At 41.7% G+C, this 19084-nt stretch overlaps 1 protein-coding gene across 1 annotated transcript in view; it reads left to right on the top strand.

Moving 5' to 3' along the window:
• Positions 1 to 19084, top strand: part of FRMD4A (FERM domain containing 4A) — a 422369-nt gene that overhangs the window by 392076 nt on the left and 11209 nt on the right. Inside the window, exons 15-18 of the mRNA XM_006872593.1 lie at positions 3319 to 3452; positions 8775 to 8897; positions 13681 to 13909; positions 16019 to 16075. Coding sequence (XP_006872655.1) covers positions 3319 to 3452; positions 8775 to 8897; positions 13681 to 13909; positions 16019 to 16075 — 543 coding nt within the window. The remainder of the gene's footprint in view (positions 1 to 3318; positions 3453 to 8774; positions 8898 to 13680; positions 13910 to 16018; positions 16076 to 19084) is intronic.

Genomic DNA, 19084 nt, shown 5'->3' with positions numbered 1-19084 from the left:
GAGATCATGTTAGTGCCCAAACTAAGGCCACACATCTAATGAATGATTTAGACTTCATCCAACACAGATCTGTTTTAACCTTTACTCAACCACCAGTTATCACTAAAATGGGAATCTGCAAGTCCAGGGTAAGCTGACTCAATGACTTCGCAAAGACTTAACTCTGTAGCCAGCCACCCTAGTCCTCATGAAGTAACTTTTAGTATTAAAGGTAGGAAACAGAGCCAACAAACTTCAACTGTGCCAGAAATCGAGAGGGTCTCTTAAGTCATCTACTCTGCCAAAAACTATATCTTACCCATCTTATGTGGGTTTGGTATTTGAGCTAATTATTATAAATGATGGTAATTTAGGTAGCATTAATGAATCCTGTAGCTTATGGCCAAATCTTAACTAATCTTATAACCAAAGACCAGACCATCCAAAAATTATGCATTTAACCTCCCAAAGTTTTATGTTGTGAGTTTTGCCAATTTTAAACATAGTCAACTCTTAGATTAGGCTTAATAAATCATCATTTCCTATTGAGAGGTTAGGCTGAGGTGAAAGGGAAAACAATGACTTTTTCACATGAGCTAAAAACTTCTTTATCTTCTTGGACCCAAGTTTCTCCAGGCCTGTGTTTTAAATCTAGTCTGACTTCTTTCCAGTATTAATTTACTTTTGTATTCATTCATTCTTTAGATGATGGGTCAGAGTATATATCATTAAACTCCTGTGTGTCTTCAAATATGGTTGATGCCTATAACTAAGAGAGCCAGAGTTAAGACTCAGAATGATTTCGTCTTGGTGCATTCAGTGGGTATAAACTGAAGATAGTTTGGTACTGACGAGCGCAGGATAATTGACTTACGGAGGTACAAAACCTGAAGCAGTTCAAAAAAGGGAGCCTGCTATAATATCCAATGCTGTGCTCTGTGAGCATGCCACCATATGGATTTAGTATATGAAAGCATGAGGTAATGGAGACTCTGTAAGGGTCAAGCTTTCATTAGAGTTTGCTATTGTATTTGGAAACCTGCAACTGAAGCATGACAAATCCAGGCAAGAGCTACAAAAATGAGTCAAAATTTGGAAGGTAGGTACTTTGGAGAGAAAAGACTTTCAGGCTTTAGATATGTTTATCAAGATGAGATACAACTTAATTCTAATTTCCAAGTACATGACAAACAACATTTGTTTCTTCATTCAGCTAATATTTATCTGCTACTAGGGAGCCATAAAGATAGTATATTCCAACTGCAATGACAGGTATTCTCCATTTCAAGCTAGAGTGGGCTGAAGGAAGAAAGGAAACACCCAGCTTGGAGTCAAAATATATGTAGGCATGAAGGGTTATTGGATATTACAATTATAAGACTGGATGGTAACTGAAGGAATATGGGTTCGCTGCTTAGAGACTTTAAAGAAAATAGTTGTTAGTGCCATCAAGTCGGTTCCAATCCATAGCGATTCTGTGTAGTGTTTCCAAGGAGTGACTAGTAGACTTGAACTGCCAACCATGCAGGTAACAGTCCAGTGCTTATCCTACAGTGCCACACCAGGATTCTAATAAAATCAAAGGAAGGTACACTTATGGGGAGAATTAAAATATAGCAGAGTCTATTGAGGCAAAGAAATCCTGGTGTGGCACTCACTGTAGGATAAGCAATGACCTGCTAACAGCAAGATTGGCGGTTTGATTCAATCCCACCAGCCACTCCTTGGAAAACCCTATACAGGGTCACTATGCATCGGAACACACTCAATGGCACTTTAACAACAATTGAGGCAAAGGCATAGATCTAACTTTGTGATCAGACACCTATCATTGTTTATTGAATTGGATGCAAATATTGGAATCTGGTGGCACTGTAGGTCAGCACTGGACTGTAACCACAAGGTTAGTGGTTTAAACTCAGCAGCCGCTCCCTTGAAACCCTATAGAGGGTCACTATGAGTTAGAGCTGACTCAATGGCACTTAACAACAACATTGCTTCCTAGGGTAATACAATTTCTGCCCCCCCCCCCAATCCAGCTGAGATTATTTGATTCATAGAGAATTAATATCTTTACAATTTCAAACTTCCTGTCCATGTTCATGGTATATCTCTTCATTTACTTAGGCCTTTAACTTTTCTTAACCATGTATTAAAATTTCCACTGTAGAGATCTGACACAGCTTTCACTGTATTCATTCCTAATTATTTTTTGTTTTGTTTTAATTATTTGTTTTTGATGTTGCTGTAAATGTGATCATTTGACACACTCCCTTCTTGAATGCATGCCCAGGAACATCTATGCATTTCAAATGCTTGGCCCACCATAGGCATGAGAAGAAAAGTGATAATCTGCTTTTCTTTTTTCAGGGAGTCAACATACCTTTTCTAACCCATTCCATTACAGCAGGAAACCTATTTCAGGATCCAAACACTGCAACCCAGAAAGTATTCTTCTGGTCTAACCGCAATTCCTCTTCAACTTTTTTTTCTTCCGTTTGGTTCACTATTTACTGTCTATAAAACTTTTGTATCTAGCTATCTTTGGAATCGCCTGGACAGCACTTAACAACATCATCTTCTGTTTGCATCAATGTACAGATATTTCTATCCTGAAAAGCATGTGGGAATATGTATAACTTTTGTTTGGAGATAGTTTGCCCAGAATACAATATTAAATAATCTAAAAAGTATAATAACGTCCTAACTTTATTTTAAATATTCAAAGGGACTTCAGAAAGTTCATTTAAAAATGTCATTGAAAAATAATGGGATTTTTCCACGAACTTTGTGAAAGTCCCTTAAATATGTACTTAGAAAACATCCAAAAGAAAATACACCCTAACATCAACAGTGACTATCCCTGGATGAGTATTTATAGACTATTTTCATACTTTTCTACATTTTCAGAGTTTTTATGATAAACATGCGCTATCCTTGTCCTTAGGAAAGCAAGCATCTTTAAATCAAATAAAGAAAACTTAAAGAATAAAATGGCAAGGTTGAACTGTACATTCCCTGTGAATGGTGTAGTCTATTAAATTTTTGTAATGAAATTAAAACTGGTATATGGCAAATCTTAAAGATACTCAAGAAAAACACACTTCTATTTCAGGAGTAAATGTTCCTGCCAGCTCTTCTGACTAGCTATAAATTCCATAAAGTGCTAGAAATTTCACTCTTTACACTTGCAGCTCTGCAACACCTGCTTTATTTCATGCTCCCTTGATTCCTGGGGCAAATCCCACATCCACAGTGTGGGCTCCAGTTAAATTCATTAGTGGTCCAGATGTGTGCGTCCCTGTCGGCTGACCCAGTAACCCCACTGTTTATTGACAGGCTCCCAGGAATCAGATAGCTCTCAGTCGGCCAAGAAAGACATGCTGGCTGCCCTGAAATCCAGGCAGGAAGCTCTGGAGGAAACACTACGGCAGCGGCTGGAGGAGCTGAAGAAACTCTGCCTCCGAGAAGCTGTGAGTGGTTAACGTTCGGTCATGTGGAGATGTTTGTGTTGTCATGTGTTGTTTGTGACATCATCTCTCTTGGCATATTGATCAAAGGCAAAGGTGGGGATAATAAAGAGAACACAGCACAGAGCTAAGACCTCTCAAGACACACAAATGTTTGGCAACACCCAAAGCTCTGTCATGTTGTCTTTCTATTTTGTATGTATAACATGATTTATTTGTAGAGAATATATACATAGTCATATATGGTGGTGGTGGTTATATGCTGTGGAGTCAATTCTGACTCATTAAAGACCCTGAGTAGGGTTTGCAAAGCTCCTTACAGTCATATATAGACTTACGTATATATGTTTTAATATGATTATTTGAGCATCAACATTACCTAATAACAGCAACAACAATGAAGATAAAAGACTATACACTTTAGTGTGGATTACCCCTCAGTCTAAAGAAAACCAAAGTCCTCACAACTGGGCTAATAAATAATATAATTAACAGAGAAAAGGTTGAAGCTGTCAAAGACTTCATTTTATTTGGGTCCACAATCAATGCTCATGGAAGCAGCAATCAAGAATTCAAACAACATATTGCATTGGGCAAATCTGTTGCAAAACACCTCTTTAAAAAGTTAAAAAGCAAAAATTACATCTTGAGGACTAAGATGTGACTAAACCAAGCCATGGTGTTTTCAATCACCTCATATGCTTGGGAAAGCTGGGCAATGAATCAGAAAGACCAGAGAAGAATCAATGCATTTGAATTATGGTGTTGGCAAAGATACTGAATATACCATGGACTACAAGAAGAATGAAGGAGCTCTGGTAGCATAGTGGTTATGAGTCAGGCTGCTAACCTCAAAGTCAGCAGTTCAAAACTACCCGCCATTCAATGGGAGAAAGATAAGGCTTTCTGCTCCTGTAAAGATTTACAGCCTTAGACACCCTAAACCAGGTTGCTATGAGTCAGAACTGACTCCACAGCAAATCACCACCACCACCAGAAGAAGAATGAAGAAATCTATCTTGGAAAAAGCACTGCTCAATTGTTCCTTTAAAGCAAAGATGGTGAGACTTTATCTTTTGTGCTTTGGACACACTATCAGGAGGGACTAGTCCCATGCTTGGTAAAATGAAGGGTCAGAGAAAAAGAGGAAGACACTCAACAATATTAACTAACAGAGGCTGTAACAATGGACTCATGCATAACAATTGTGAGGATGGCACAGGACCAGGCAATTCTGTGTCATGTTGTCTTGGAAGCATTAATTCTGTGGAAGTAAATGGAACAGTGGCACTTGTGAAAAGTTGTTGTTGTTGTTAAATGTCATTGAGTCAGTTCTGACTCATAGCTGCCCTGTGTAGGGTTTCTAAGGAGCAGCTGGTGCAGAATCTAGTGCTGATCCTACAGTGCCACACCAGGAGTCCTGGCTAAATCCTATGTAGGACTCCACTAGAGGCTAAGTGATGAGCAATAGTAACAGTCCCCTCTAATACATGTGAAGCCCTTGTGCTACAGTGGGGTAAGCATTGGACTACTAAGCACAACGTCAAAGGTTTATACCCACCCGCTGCTCCAAGGAAGAAATGAGGCTGTCTGTTCCTGTGAAGATTTACAGCTTTGGAAATCCTGAGGCAGTTCTACTTTGTTCTGTAGGGTTGCTATGAGTCAGTCCTGTAGGGTTGCTATGAGTCAGTCGTATAGGGTTGCTATGAGTCAGTCCTATAGGGTTGCTATGAGTCAGTCCTATAGGGTTGCTATGAGTCAGTCCTGTAGGGTTGCTATGAGTCAGTCCTATAGGGTTGCTATGAGTCAGAATGGTTTTGGTTTTGTAACTCATGGGTACAGATGGCTAACACACTCAGCTGCTAACCAAAAGACTGGAGTTTCCAGGTATGCCTTTATTAAAAACAAAACAAAGCTTTACAAATTATTAAAGGCAGACATCAAAACCTCAGAAGAAAGACCTAGCCGTCTACTTCTGAAAAACCAGCCACTGAACACCCAGTAGAATACAGTTTTACTTGTCGTTAAGTGCTGTCAAGTCGATTCCAACTCATAGTGACCCTGTATAGGGTTTCTGAGGAGCAGTTGGTGAATTTGAACCACCGACCTTGCGGTCCAGCGCACTATCCTGTAGCGCCACACCAGGACTAGGTCGCTATGAGTCAAAGTGAAGTCACCAGGGATCATCCATGGCCCATGGTCACTTACAAAGCATTTCTTTGTATTTTATTACTCCTCTGGATTTAGTGTTTTGCCTGAGTGTTTTGTTGTTGTAGATTTTGTTTCTCCAAGGATATTTTAAATTTGGCTCTGGAAATCAACTTAGCATCAATGGCGGTGGGAGAGTTAACAACAATGAGCTAACAACAACAAAAACAGAATTTGCCTTAATATTTAATGTCCTTCAAACCTCATGATCTGATGTTGAACTTTTTGTTGTTGTGTTTTATGAAATCTTAGCCTCGTGATATTTTTAAACTTTATGCAAAGCAGTGCTTCCTCTGGCCTCAGGTCTCACTGGGATTTAGAGTCTGCTGCAGGTCACCCTCTGTATTTATTTGAAAGTCCATTTCTACCTTCTCCTGTTTATTCCATGGCTCTCTGTTAGTGTGTTTGGAGACTTAACTTTTTAACGAAACACATGTCACTCTGCATGTGTGTGTGCATGCACTCATGCATGATGGGAGCTTTTACTCCACAGAAAGTGGGTAAGTAGCTCAGAATGAGAAGTATTATGAGGTTCCCAAACTAAGTTAGAGACGATTTCCCCTCCCCCTCAATGCTTTGCAGCATGGGGAAGAATGAACTAAGGAGCCAGGGAGTGAGATCACATTACATTTCAACTTGGCTTAATTAAGGTCTGGATTGATTTAAACCCGAGCCTACTCAAAGCAGAACCACATTAGCACAAACCCATTGCAAACCTTAGGAAAGCAATTGGCCTGAATGGGGAATGTGCTATGTGATCCTGTTAATTTTAGCAGCATTTTTATAAAGAATATGTGGGAGGGACTAAAAAACGTAAGGATTTCGGTGTCTGGCTTTAATAATTTGTAAAGCCTTGTTTTATTAATAAAGGAGAAAGCACTCAACCCAGTGGGGAAGCCACGTTGAACATTTCAGGGCAAGGTTAGCATGTGTTATAAGAGTCTCACTACCTCTCTTGAATACAGAAAACAAAATAAAGGAAACAAAAGCTCCCAGTTCCACATCACATTGACGCCAGAAAGCATAACTTGAGAGGGAGAAATACACTGACTAGAAACCATCCGTTGGCAAATTGCTGCTATGTTGCTTCCCCAGGGTTTATTCCCACAGTCACCTCTGTATGTCCAGTGAAGGGAGAAGCCTTTTTTTTTTTTGCTAACTCGCCTGTTTCTCTGTATCCATGCTTCACTCCCTTTCAGCTCACAGTATCAAGAAGCACTTTGAGTCCCCTGGGGGTACACTGTGGCCATAATGAGGCAAAGTGGGCGCATATGGCACAGTATAAGGAGAGGAACCCAGCCCAGCCAGTACACTAAATGACTGCTTGTCTCCAAGAGGCTCTGGCTGCATGTGAAACTAGTTGAAATTTCTAGAGAATCAAGACCTTGATTCAAATACCTTCTAGTAGATGGGGGGCAAAAATATCAGTCATCCCATGTATAAATTTATAGTTTGAAAACCACAGACACTCTCAAATTATAAATCAATAGCAACTTTAACAAATCTTTCCTCTCTTTTTCATACGTTTTAAGATAAAAAGAAAGACCCAACAGTATAAAGTCCTTAACGTGTTATGTTATTTATGGACAGCCTTTTAGGGAAGCAGATTACAATGTTGCAGAATAAACACATAAATGCTTTGGAGGCATTTGAACCATGTTTCTTAAAAAAAAGAAAAGAAAAATCGCAGAACATTTCATACTCAAATGTTGTTGTTGTGAAGTGCCGTTGCAATGATTCTGACTCATAGTGACCCTGTATAGGGTTTCCAAGGAGCAGCTGGTGTGTTTGAACCACCGACCTTGCAGTTCAAACTGACCTTGCAGTGCAGTGCACTATCTTGTAGTGCCACACCAGGACTAGTTGACCATTATGCTCTGAAATGCTTAGAGGACAAAAAGTCCAAGGGTTCATTTCCCAGTTAACTGAACACAGAAGAAATAGGACCAGGAGGGTCGGAGAGTGTGTGTGCTTATAGTCACACATACCTGTACATACACACTCAGCCTCACACAGGCACCCCGCAGTGGGGAAGAACCAGACTCTCTGCTCATATGATGAGGTCAGCTAGTGCCTGGAATTTGATGACGTGGACTTTCCTGCCTATTGGACACTAGGACCAGGCTGTCCAGCACAAAAGCTCTTTGTGTGGATGATGGATTTCCTGGAAAAAAACTGCCCAACACTAACTCATCGGGCCACCCGAGTCTCTGGGCAACATCTGTGTTGATTTGGGACTAGAGGTAGACTTTATCTAGAATTGCTGACTTTATCACTGTAGATGCAATGGTAGCTCTGGAAGTTACTTCTTGCAGTGACTCTGCCTTCCCTCTACAACTTGCATTTGCTGCTGATTCAAATTTGATCGGTAGTCATTTTTTATTTAAGCCATTGATATAGAATCACATTCCAACTTTTGTGTGAGATCTTTGTCATTAGAGAGGTTCATTAACTAAATTCACTGTCATCATGCTCACAGCAATTAGATTTCCAGGGCCCAAGACACAAACAGATCAGATTATGTTAAATTGCCTCATCAATAATATTATATTTCAAGTTCCTTTAGAACTTGGCCAACAGAAGTAATTTAGGATTCAGAGTTTCTAAATTATGTGAAAACACATCTCTCTGGGATTTGCCATGCAGATCCCACTCCATTTAAGAAAACTCATTTGAAAAGTGATTTTTATTGTAAATATTTGAGAGGGAATATTTGATACACTGGGAAGAGCAAAGGGTTACTTGTCGAAGGACCTGAGGTCTCATGTCCAAGGGGTGGCTGTGTGCCCTCACCTGGCACATAGTAGGCACACAGAAAACACTTGTGTTTTCCCGGAAAGAAACATAAGGTTTATGTTAGAGCCAACAGTAATTTTCTTTGTAAAAATGTACTTTGTAAAAATCTTTTCAAAGTGTTCTGTTCTGTAGAGAAGACTACTCATTTGCTTTTTTGGGGGAAATGAAATTTCAGTATATAAACTCTAATTTATGAGTATTGCTAACGTTAGCATTTCTCATGCCTGCACTGAATGTGTGTGCGTGTGCATGAGTGCATAGTGGGAAAAGGCATGTGCTCTACTCTGTTTTGTGGCACTGCTAACGCCATTTCATGTGCAGGAACTCACGGGCAAACTGCCAGTCGAATATCCCCTGGATCCAGGGGAGGAACCACCCATTGTTCGGAGAAGAATAGGGACTGCCTTCAAGCTGGATGAACAGAAAATCCTGCCCAAAGGAGAGGTGTGTCCTTCCTTTCTGTTGTTGGATTATTTTACATTCTTCTTATCTTCCCTATTTGTCAGTTACTCTGTGTACATTTTCTATAACAATTTCTTCATCTGTACCAGATGGCAGCATTGTTCCTTTTACCATTTTTGTTGTTGTTGTTGTTAGCTGATTAGTCAGTACGTTTCTCTTTGATAGGGTTAATTTGTATAAGTAAGCATTGAAATTTCAATTGAAGTTGTTTGTCTAACCTATGTCTAAGCCTACCACAAGCAACTAAGCTCAGGGAGAACATTCCAGCAACACTGATACACACTTATCTTTTGAATGGTTACCTAGCCCTTTCTCAAGTGTAGTAGATAAGTTGTTTTTAAGTGCTATCGAGCTGGTTCTGACTCATAGGGACCCTGTATAGAGTTTCTGAGGAGCAGCTGGTGGGTTTGAACCACCAGCCCTGCTGTTTACAACCCAGTGCTGATCCTACAGCGCTACAACAGTAGTGGTTTGAACCTACTCAGCCACTCCATGGAAGAAAAGATCTAAAGATGTACTTCTGGTAAGGTTATAGCTTACTACACTCTGAGGGACAGTTCTAATCTGTCACATCACATTGCTATGAGTTAGAATCAACTTCACAACACACAACATACACACACACACACACACACACACACACACACCCCTTTGTTACCAGGTATATATATGCATTGAATGCCAACTCATAATGACCCCACATTATGACAGGGTTTCCAAGGCTATAGTCTTTCCTCAGAGCATCTGGCAGGTTCGAATAGCCAAACTTTCTATTAGCAGCTGAGCACTTTAACCATTGTGCCACCAGAGTGCCTCTCAAGCTAGGTGTATGGAAGAAAACTACCACAGAAGCATACCCAACAGTGCAAGGACACCCTAGGAGCAGAGCTTGCAGTCTCTGGCGTGACCTTCCCCTTGCTGCTAAGATCCCTGTAGAGCAAGGTGCATGGTCTCCCCTGGCCTTTTGTACCCTTGTATTTGGAGGGATTGCTGAAGTGTTTCTTATGTTTTTGGACTAAACACGGGTTGGAACTGGTGCTGGAGAGTTCAGGCTGGGGAGCAGGAAACAAAACACACACAAAATCTTGAGTCTCGCGTTCAGTAATATGTATCCAGCATCAGACAAAGAGACATGAAAGTCATATTACATCCAAGCCTCAGGGTCATATCCAGGAAATGTCTTCCCAAATTTACACCAAATAAAGAAAGTTAAAAGGAGCAGGAATCAAAAACAAAGGGAAAGGAAATACTATAAAACAGGTTTTATCTTATTTGCAAAACAGACACCAATTCAACAATTTCTACATGTGCTATTCATTGGCATCAGTGACGTTCTCCAAAATGCGCTACCGTCTTCACCCTGCTTTTCTGAATTGTTTTCCCTCATTGACATAAGTTCATTGCCCCCTAAATTTCCTTTCTAATCTTTGGAGTTGTCAATTTGATCCCATCTAGATAGCTCTTAAAACAGTACAGTGCTCAAGACAGACATTCTTTATATTTAAACTAAACAACTGTTGGGTTTTTCAGTCTACTGAAAAAGGAATGAGAAGAAGTGATGTTCTCCTGTGTTGGGTACAGTAGGGTTAGCATGAGGCTGGCTGCAGAGGGAAGAGCAGTGTTTGACCACCAGGCATTACAGGTCCTCAGGGCTGGTGGCCACACCAGAATAATTCATCCAGAATTAAACCATGCCACACAGTTGTGCTCTTTTGTAAAAGGAAGTTCGTGCTCCCTTTTGGGTTGTCACTGGGATTAAATGAACAAGTAACATGGAGAGCATGTAACTCAGTCGTCATCACCTGCTCCCTCAGTATTAATTGCTTGGAGTAGAGATTAAAATGAGAAGTGCAGGTGTGGAGTTTGGTTGGGTCCAGATTTTATCTGAGTTAGTACTGGAGGTACTAAACTTTTTAAAAGCAGTCCCATTTTCAATGAATAGCCCCCAACCCACATGGATCTTCACATCTTCCCACTAAACCATCACACCAGTAACACTGTTTCAGGAAAGATGAGTTTAGCTCCTCAGGAATGCCATTTGCATCTCTTTTTACCTGCTTCTGCATGTTATCTCTCCTCAATTTATTATTTTTTCAAAGTACCACAAAACTAGCTGGCATTCTGCAGCGTTCCTCTAAGAGAAGAAAGAAATCCTCCTTGACTAGATTCTGTCCACATTTCACCTGGAAATGTACTTTGCTTCCCTAGTTGTACAACAGAGAGTCATCTGGGCAGATGGTGTTCAGCCCTAGATTTGTGTCAGTGTAAGTTGGGAGTATTTGTCCTGGGCTCCCACACAACTGTGGGTCAGCATCTTGGATCATGTCTATCGAAACAGCCCAGGAACAGCTGCTAGGTGGAGTCAGAACTCACAGAATGGCCTTTGTCCTGGGTGACTTGTTTGTTGCAAGACCCTGGGCGGGAGTCCATATTGATATTTTCTCCCTCTGAGAGAACAAATCCAGGCAGCATGAGAAGGCCTTGGAAGTAGTTTATTTTCTCCTAAGTAGTTCCATTTAACCTTCACCTTTTCCTCTCACTTAATGATCCTCATTTCTAAAATCGAAAGTTCTCAAAGTAAATAAAATCAAGGCAAGAATTTTGTCCTTGATAGAGCAGTCCAATCTGGCCAATTGTACCCAGAGGCAAGGATGTTGTCTTCGGCTACAATGGAAGATCTGTCCACTAAAACAAACACAGCAGTCTGCTCCTAAATGCTTAGATTAGGTCTCCTCCAACTTTAATGTGAATATGAATCTCCTAGGGCAACCTGCTTGTCCTTACCAAAAAGCCAGAGACATTTGTCATGTAGTTATTAGCTCTGTGGTTGGGGTAATACCTGCTGCTCTCTGAACGTGGAGCAGCAAGATGTTAGTCTATTGCTCAGAAGTGTCTGACCTGAGGGGTTTCATTAGGAATTATAAGAAATCAAGCAATGGACAATTTGGTGATTCTGGAGTATTCTGCATTCACTTATAATCCTAACACTCACCCCTAACCCTAACCTACCCTCAGTCCCAGCAAGCAGTATCCACACACCCTGCAGAGGGGGACACAGTTGATCAGGAGAGAGGCCAGCAGCTAATCTACTGTCCACCTCTGGGCCTACCAGGCATGTTCTGGCAGCTTCATTTTCCTCCAACTAAGTTACACCTGGAATCAAAACGCTCCTAGAGGGAAAATTTTTCCACTTACTCCTCTTAGTCTAAGTAATGGAGAGACAGGGAGGAAACTGCCTAAGACAGAGGTGGGAAGAACAAGATTTGGAAGCACATTCAAGGAGCCCTACTGGAACAGTGGTTTAGTGCTCAGCTGCTAACCAACAGGTTGGCAGTTGGAATCTACCCAGTGGTTCTCCAGAATAAAAATCTGGTGATCTGCTTCCTTTCAAATTACAGGTCAGAAAACCCTATAGAGCACCTGGGGTGGTTAGGAGTTGGACTCTACTCAATGGCACCCAACAACCAAAAGGGAAAACTGGCTCTACCACCATCCCTCTTGGTGTGCCCAAATCACAACCTGAGCAGAGCTTCTAGTAGCTACATGGGCTCTGTCTCAGCTTGAGGGGTATAATAGATGTGACGCCATAGGTATGTGAGAAAGGCAGTTTGAGTATAGGGGTGTACATATGAGGGGGGTTCAAAAAGTTCACAGAAAAAATGAAAAGATAACGGAATTTCTCTGTGGACTTTTTTGAAGTGCCCTTATACATAAGTCTGTCAGCAAAGCTACAGAAAAGAATAACAGAAAGATAGCTCTCAAAATAATTCTGCATCTGAGGCCCACAATGGAAAGAAAATAACCATCAAATGGACTCTGGCCTTCCAGGAAGGTTTTTCTTCGTAAACGTTATGGAGACGATAGAAATGAAGACAGGAGATCCTAAGAACGACAGCGTGGGAGCCCTGTGCTCCTTGATGATAGTGCTAGTGTATGGACCAGCATTTGTCTCCAGAAAGACACAGGGACCAGGAGTCTCAAAAGTGGGTGTGCCTGTATTATTCAGCCAAAAAGAGACGTGAAATTCTGATGCATGCCAGGACATGGATGAACCTTGAAAACATTCTGCTGAATGAAATAAGTCAGACACTAAAGGGCAGATGTAGTATGTCTCCATTGACGTAAACTATCTAGAACAAGCAAAAGCACAAGACAGAAGCTTCATAGAGGTTACCAAGGGCTGACTGGAAGGAGATGGGAAGTTGCTTACGGGGCCCTCAGTTTCTGTTTGGGGTGATGGCAAACGTTGGGAATACACAGTGGTGATGGTTGCACAATATAGCACATGTAATTAATGTTACGGATATGTACACTCAAAAATGGTTTAAAAGGCTTTCTTTTTTGCCTATTTATTTTACCACAATAAATTTTTCTCTACAGTGGGAAAATACAGATTAGATTAAAAAGGGGGGGTGCGGGGGAAGGAGGCATACTGAGGCCATTCCGCTTCCAGGGCTTTTAGGATTGGAAGCCACTCAGCTATCATGGCAGGGCCAGGCAAGCTTGGAATTAGACACTGGTATTGCTGGTCTTGGTGTGGTGATGTGGGTTAATGCGCCAGACTGCAAAGCCACTTGAACTGCAAGGTCGGCGGTTCAAGCTCACCAGCCACTCATTGGAAACCCTATACAGGGTCGCTATGAGTCAGAACTGATTCGATGGCACTTAACAACAACATTGCTGGTCTTCTAAGGAAGAAGGGACCGGGAAGATGGTAGGGAAATATCTCCTTATTAAGCATAAGTTGTGATTCTCCCTCCCACAGGAAGCCGAACTGGAACGTCTGGAGCGAGAGTTTGCCATTCAATCCCAGATTACAGAGGCTGCCCGCCGCCTAGCCAGTGACCCCAATGTCAGCAAAAAACTGAAGAAGCAAAGGAAAACCTCTTATCTGAATGCACTGAAGAAGTTACAAGAGATTGAAAATGCAATCAACGAGAATCGCATCAAGTCTGGCAAGAAACCCACCCAGAGGGCTTCACTAATCATAGATGGTCAGTGCTAGCCCCACTCCCCAAACAAGGGCTCCCTAACCCCACTTCTGCCCACACGCAGGTCTGAGGGAACCAGGCTTAAGGTCCTATAATTGGTTTTAGCCCAGCTCCCTACAAGATCTAAGCAAGTTACATAACCACCGTGTGTCTTAATTTTTCCATCCATAAAATGAAGCTAATAAGACCTGATACCAGATGAGCGCAGTAAAGCACAGATGAAAGGAATTATACTAATTATACAAATCAAACTATCATTACCACTATTTACTGCCCCCCCTGGGAGAACCTGTAATGATGCATGAAAGGCTCTTCTCTGCTCTCAGCGTGTGTGCGCTGAGCCAAGTTAGTGGTACTAGTGTAGCCACAAGGGGGAGGGACCCAGCCCTGACCACCCTGTTCACGTCTTGAAGGTAAGGCTGGGTGCTGGACCCTGCAAGTTAGTACTTCCTCCAGCCCCTGTCCCTTCAGTCTGACTGTTACCAGGGGCTTCCTGTCCCCTCTAGCGGGAACTACCTCCATCAGAGCTGAACCTTGGGAGGACTCACCCCACTGAGCCTGGGTCAGTCAGGGGCTAGGAGTTTGGATGATTCTATTTGGTAAACAGTAGATGGAAATACTCCCAAATCTATCCACAAGCATAAAATCCTCCAAGTATATAATCCCTTCTTTCGTAAGTCACCAAATTCTTCAAACTATATATAGCACTCATTCTTTCATAGTTTATACATGTTTTCAGTATAGTTTATTCATGTTTAAGATTCTTTTACACTAGGGAATTACGAGCAACTATCTTCCCGTATAGCACCCTGTTGTTTCTGGCCACGCCACCTCCATATATACACACACACTTCCCTGTGGAGCGGCCTTTGTCTTCTGCCCTGTTTCATCTTGCTCTCTGCCTGCCCACTGGAAGGCACTGAGGAAACATGCAACAGAGCTACTGGAACAGAACTGGGATGAGAATACCAGGCATGATTTGCCACTGGAGAAGCTGCTTTTCCATGCTACCAGAGTGACTTTCCTGTGAGCACTACCAACAGAACTCCAGCCTCAGGCATGATCCCTATGAACTGGTGATCCATCGTTTCCAGTGTACCGCCATTTTTAAAAATAGCTCAAGAAGCAACCTTCTTTGTTTTTCTATGTCATTGAAATAACATTTTCATAACAAATTCATTAGGGTTCTCTCTGGTTCCTTAGCATGGTTTTTTTGGTTTTCTTTGTTATCTTAATTTCAAAAGGAAAACCTGAGCTTAGAATCTGAAGACTTGGGATATTTTCCCAGCTTTGCCTGGAGATCAGAATAGCCTACTTCTAACTGTTCCCTAAGGGACTCTGGTAGCATAGTGGTGATGAGTTGGGCTGCTAATCTCACAGTCAGCAGCTCGAAACTACCAGCAGTTCTGCAGGAGAAAGATGAGGCTTTCTGCTCCTGTAAAGATTTATAGCCTCGGAAACCCTATGCAGGATCACTATGAATTGGAACCAACTTCACGGCACATAACAACAGCCACTCTTTCCTAGGTACACCTCAGTTTCCTCAGAGAGCAGTTAAAGAGGGAGGATTGTTTTATTATCTCCCTCTTGGGCATGTTCTCATGGCTAATTGAATGGTGTTGATAAACAAGTTTCTGAAAGATAGAGGCTATACTTAAGCTTGCTTGTTTACTGTACTAATGACTTAAAAGTTTATTGAGAAGTTATTTGATGCCATAAGAGCAAAGAGAAGTACCCATCCTAGTTTCATATTTGTAAAATAAATAGCAGTTTCTTTTCTCTGGTTTAGTTGATACATGCCCTGAGTTTGTGCTGGGACAATAATGGACAGGGCAGCCTTGAGTTTGAATAAACAAGATCACAAATACACAAATGCTGAGGCACCTCGCAGTGGTAGGGGTGGAGCAGGTGAATTAATGACCCACCCCAGGGACTATCAAAAGAAATGCCTTGGTGAATATTTTCACCATAAAAAAAGAAAGAAATGTCCAACAGTACTCACTCTCATGGGTTATTTCTGATTAGAAAGAGATCAAGTAGTGATAAACAAACAGATAAGGTTTTGCCTGTTGACTGTGTTAAACTCCTGGCCTTTTGTTTTTCTCTTCACAGATGGAAATATTGCCAGTGAAGACAGCTCCCTCTCAGATGCCCTTGTTCTTGAGGACGGTAGGTTACCCATGTCCTGCTTGGATACTGAGAGCACCATGTTACACAGTGCTCACCTGGGGACAATGGCAGCTCAGGGGCAGAATGCTTGTATTCCTTGTGGGAGATGGGAGTTTGATTCCCAACCAGTGTACCCCCTGGGTGAGGCCACCACTCACTCATCTGTCAGTGGAGGCTTGAGACTGGGCGGTGTTTTGTTCCATTGCACCTGGGGTTCTGTAAGTTGGGGACCAATTCAATGGCAGCTTACAACAACAGTCTGGAGACCGTGCTATATAAGGCAAGAGCCAGTTCAAGATGGCAATCTGAATTCCCAGCAAGCTCTTGAAATTCCCGATACTGGCATACTTGGTGGTGGAGGCTGGAGGAGGCGCTACATAAGTACATGTTTACTAGCATTCTGAGGCAGTGAATCGTTCTTCCCTTTGTAGTAGCCAAAACTGAGTTTTCAACTAAACGGAGTCTTAGCTTAAACCTTGCATAATTTTCTCCTGAACAAAAATAATTTCTCAAGGAGAGAGGTGGGAATTGATTTAGATCACAGAATTGATTTGGATGGAAACCCACCTCAGAGGATGAAGGAAGGGACAATGCATACACTGGAAGATATCTGAGGTTGTAGGAAAATGGAAGGGGGAAATGACCCTTCCAATGCCCGCTCATGACTTAAAAAATGGCCTTATTATACAACATTGAACTTGAAAAGAACCTAGCAGTTATTGGGATATTTTTAAGAGAAATTTTTAGAAAAGCAGAAATGACCCTCCTGCTTGCATATATATACTAAGAGGCTTCAAAAAGTTTGTGGGAACATGGATTTAAAAGTTAATGGGATTTTTTTCAGACTTTTTGAAGCCCCTTCATACAAGGAAATAAAGAAATTGAAACATGGAACAATCTCGAAGAATGTTCCTATGGATGTGAAACCAAAACTTGGGAGGCAAGAGCTCTAATTATGTGGAAATATATTAAGTGGCAGTTAATTTTTTTTTTTTTTTTGCCCTTAGGAAAACCTCAGGCTGGCAGTGATAAGTGACTATTCATATGAAAAACATAAAAGGTCTACTCAAGTCAGAGTAATAAGGATAATTGCAGTAATAATAATCATTACCATTGATGTGGGAGAGCCGGGCGGGTTATTTGCCCAGTTGTCTTGGCCCTGCTATAAGAAGTCAGATTGTTCTATTTTTATTGTCTACTTCATTAGATGGGTGGAAGGAAATGGGCTATAGGGCTTATGGACTGGACATCAGTTAACATCTAGTGATCCCAGAGATTCTGTTTGCCTCCCAGTCTCCCCGGGGGAAGGAACGCGGAACAATTTAGTGAGATACATCTTTAATAGAAGTGAGCAGGAGCACATGTAAATGTCATTAGCTAATTTTGATACATTATTTGTGGTTACAAAGTGTCTTCCCCATATCCCTGTCGCTTAGACTTCCAAAAAGGTGTTATTGCCTCACTTTGTACCCTAAATTCACTTAAATTGTAGGCTATCTTTCTAGAAACTCTTTCCTTTACTGAGTCAAGGGGCAAAGGAGGAAGAGAAATGTAGAGTACGCTAAGAGTTCAAGACTAGAGAATTGAGAATTCGGCCAGGAAAAGAATACTAGTTGAAAATGGACTTTGTTGTTAGATGCTATTGTGTTGGTTGTTGTTGTTGTTGTTGTTATGTGTCATGGAGTTGGTTCCAACTCCTAGTGCCCCTGCAGAGAGTTTTCCGAGGCTGTAAATCTTCACGGGAACAGAAAGCCTCATCTTTCTCCCGCGGAACAGCTGGTAGTTTTGAACTGCTGACCCTGAGGTTAGCAACCCAATTCATAACCACTACACTACCAGAGCTACTTACCCTATATGCTCAACAGAATGAAACACTGCCCAGTCCTGCAACATCCTTAAAATTGTTGTTGTTTGAACCTATTGCGGCTACCACTGTGTTAAACCATCTTGTTGAGGATCTTCCTCTTTTTTTGCTAACCCTCCAGTTTACCAAGCATGATGTCCTCCAGGAGGTGGTCCCTCCGGACAACATGTCCAAAGTACCAGAGACGAAGTCTCAGCATCTTTGATTCTAAGGAACATTCTGGTTGTACTTCTTCCATGACAGATTTGTATGTTATTCTGGTTCTGTGTAGGCCCTATGAGTCAGAGTCAACTCTATAACAAAGAGTCATCTTTACCGAAGCAGATTGCCAGCTCTTATCTCCCCAAAGGTGGCTGGGTGGATTCAAACCACCAACCTTTTACTTAGTAATCAAGTACTTAACCGTTGCTCCACCAGGACACCTTCTATTAGCTTGGCATCTTGCTTATTACACAAAGTAGGCCTATTGACCACAGCTTTTCCTGGTCTCCCTGCTGCTTCACCCCACTCTTCAGCATCTCTATGTTTTGGTTCATTCCTTCCTGCCTTTTCTCTCTTCCAGTTCACTTCAGATTTCCTCCAAGACCAGCTACTTCCATGCTCCTTTCTTGACTAGCTAAAGGTGCCTACAGCAGATTGATTAGAGTATTACATTGATTAGAGTGTTACTCCCTGGGAACCAGGAGAAATCTATTAATATTTATTATTTGCAGCCCATTTCCTTCCCAAAGAATATAAGGCAGCTTCAAAATTAAAATAGCACACAGAAAGACATTAAAAGACAATCTAGACAGTTCTGGGAAATAGAAATCAGATGATACAGATATCTAGAACCATCAGCAGGTATTTTTGTCACTCATCTTCCCAACAAATATTAATCGAGGATAATAGTGTTGCTGTTAAGTGCCGTTGAGTCACTTTAGACTCTAGCGAACCTGTAGAGGGTTCCCGAGGAGCAGCTGGTGGGTTTTAAACTCTGACCTTGATGTTAGCAGTCCAGCGCTTATCCTACAGTGCCACACCAGGACTCCACGAAGGATATGTTGTTGTTACGTGCTGTTGAGTCGATTCCAACTCACAGCAACCCTGTATAGGGTTTCTGAGGAGCAGTTGGGTTTGAACCGCCAACCTTGCGGTTCAAACCA

This window comes from Chrysochloris asiatica, unplaced genomic scaffold (genome assembly GCF_000296735.1).
Source record: "Chrysochloris asiatica unplaced genomic scaffold, ChrAsi1.0 scaffold00206, whole genome shotgun sequence".
NCBI lineage: Eukaryota > Metazoa > Chordata > Mammalia > Afrosoricida > Chrysochloridae > Chrysochloris > Chrysochloris asiatica.
The sequence above is the reverse complement of the archived record's forward strand: the minus strand, read 5'-3'. Positions and strand labels throughout refer to the sequence as shown.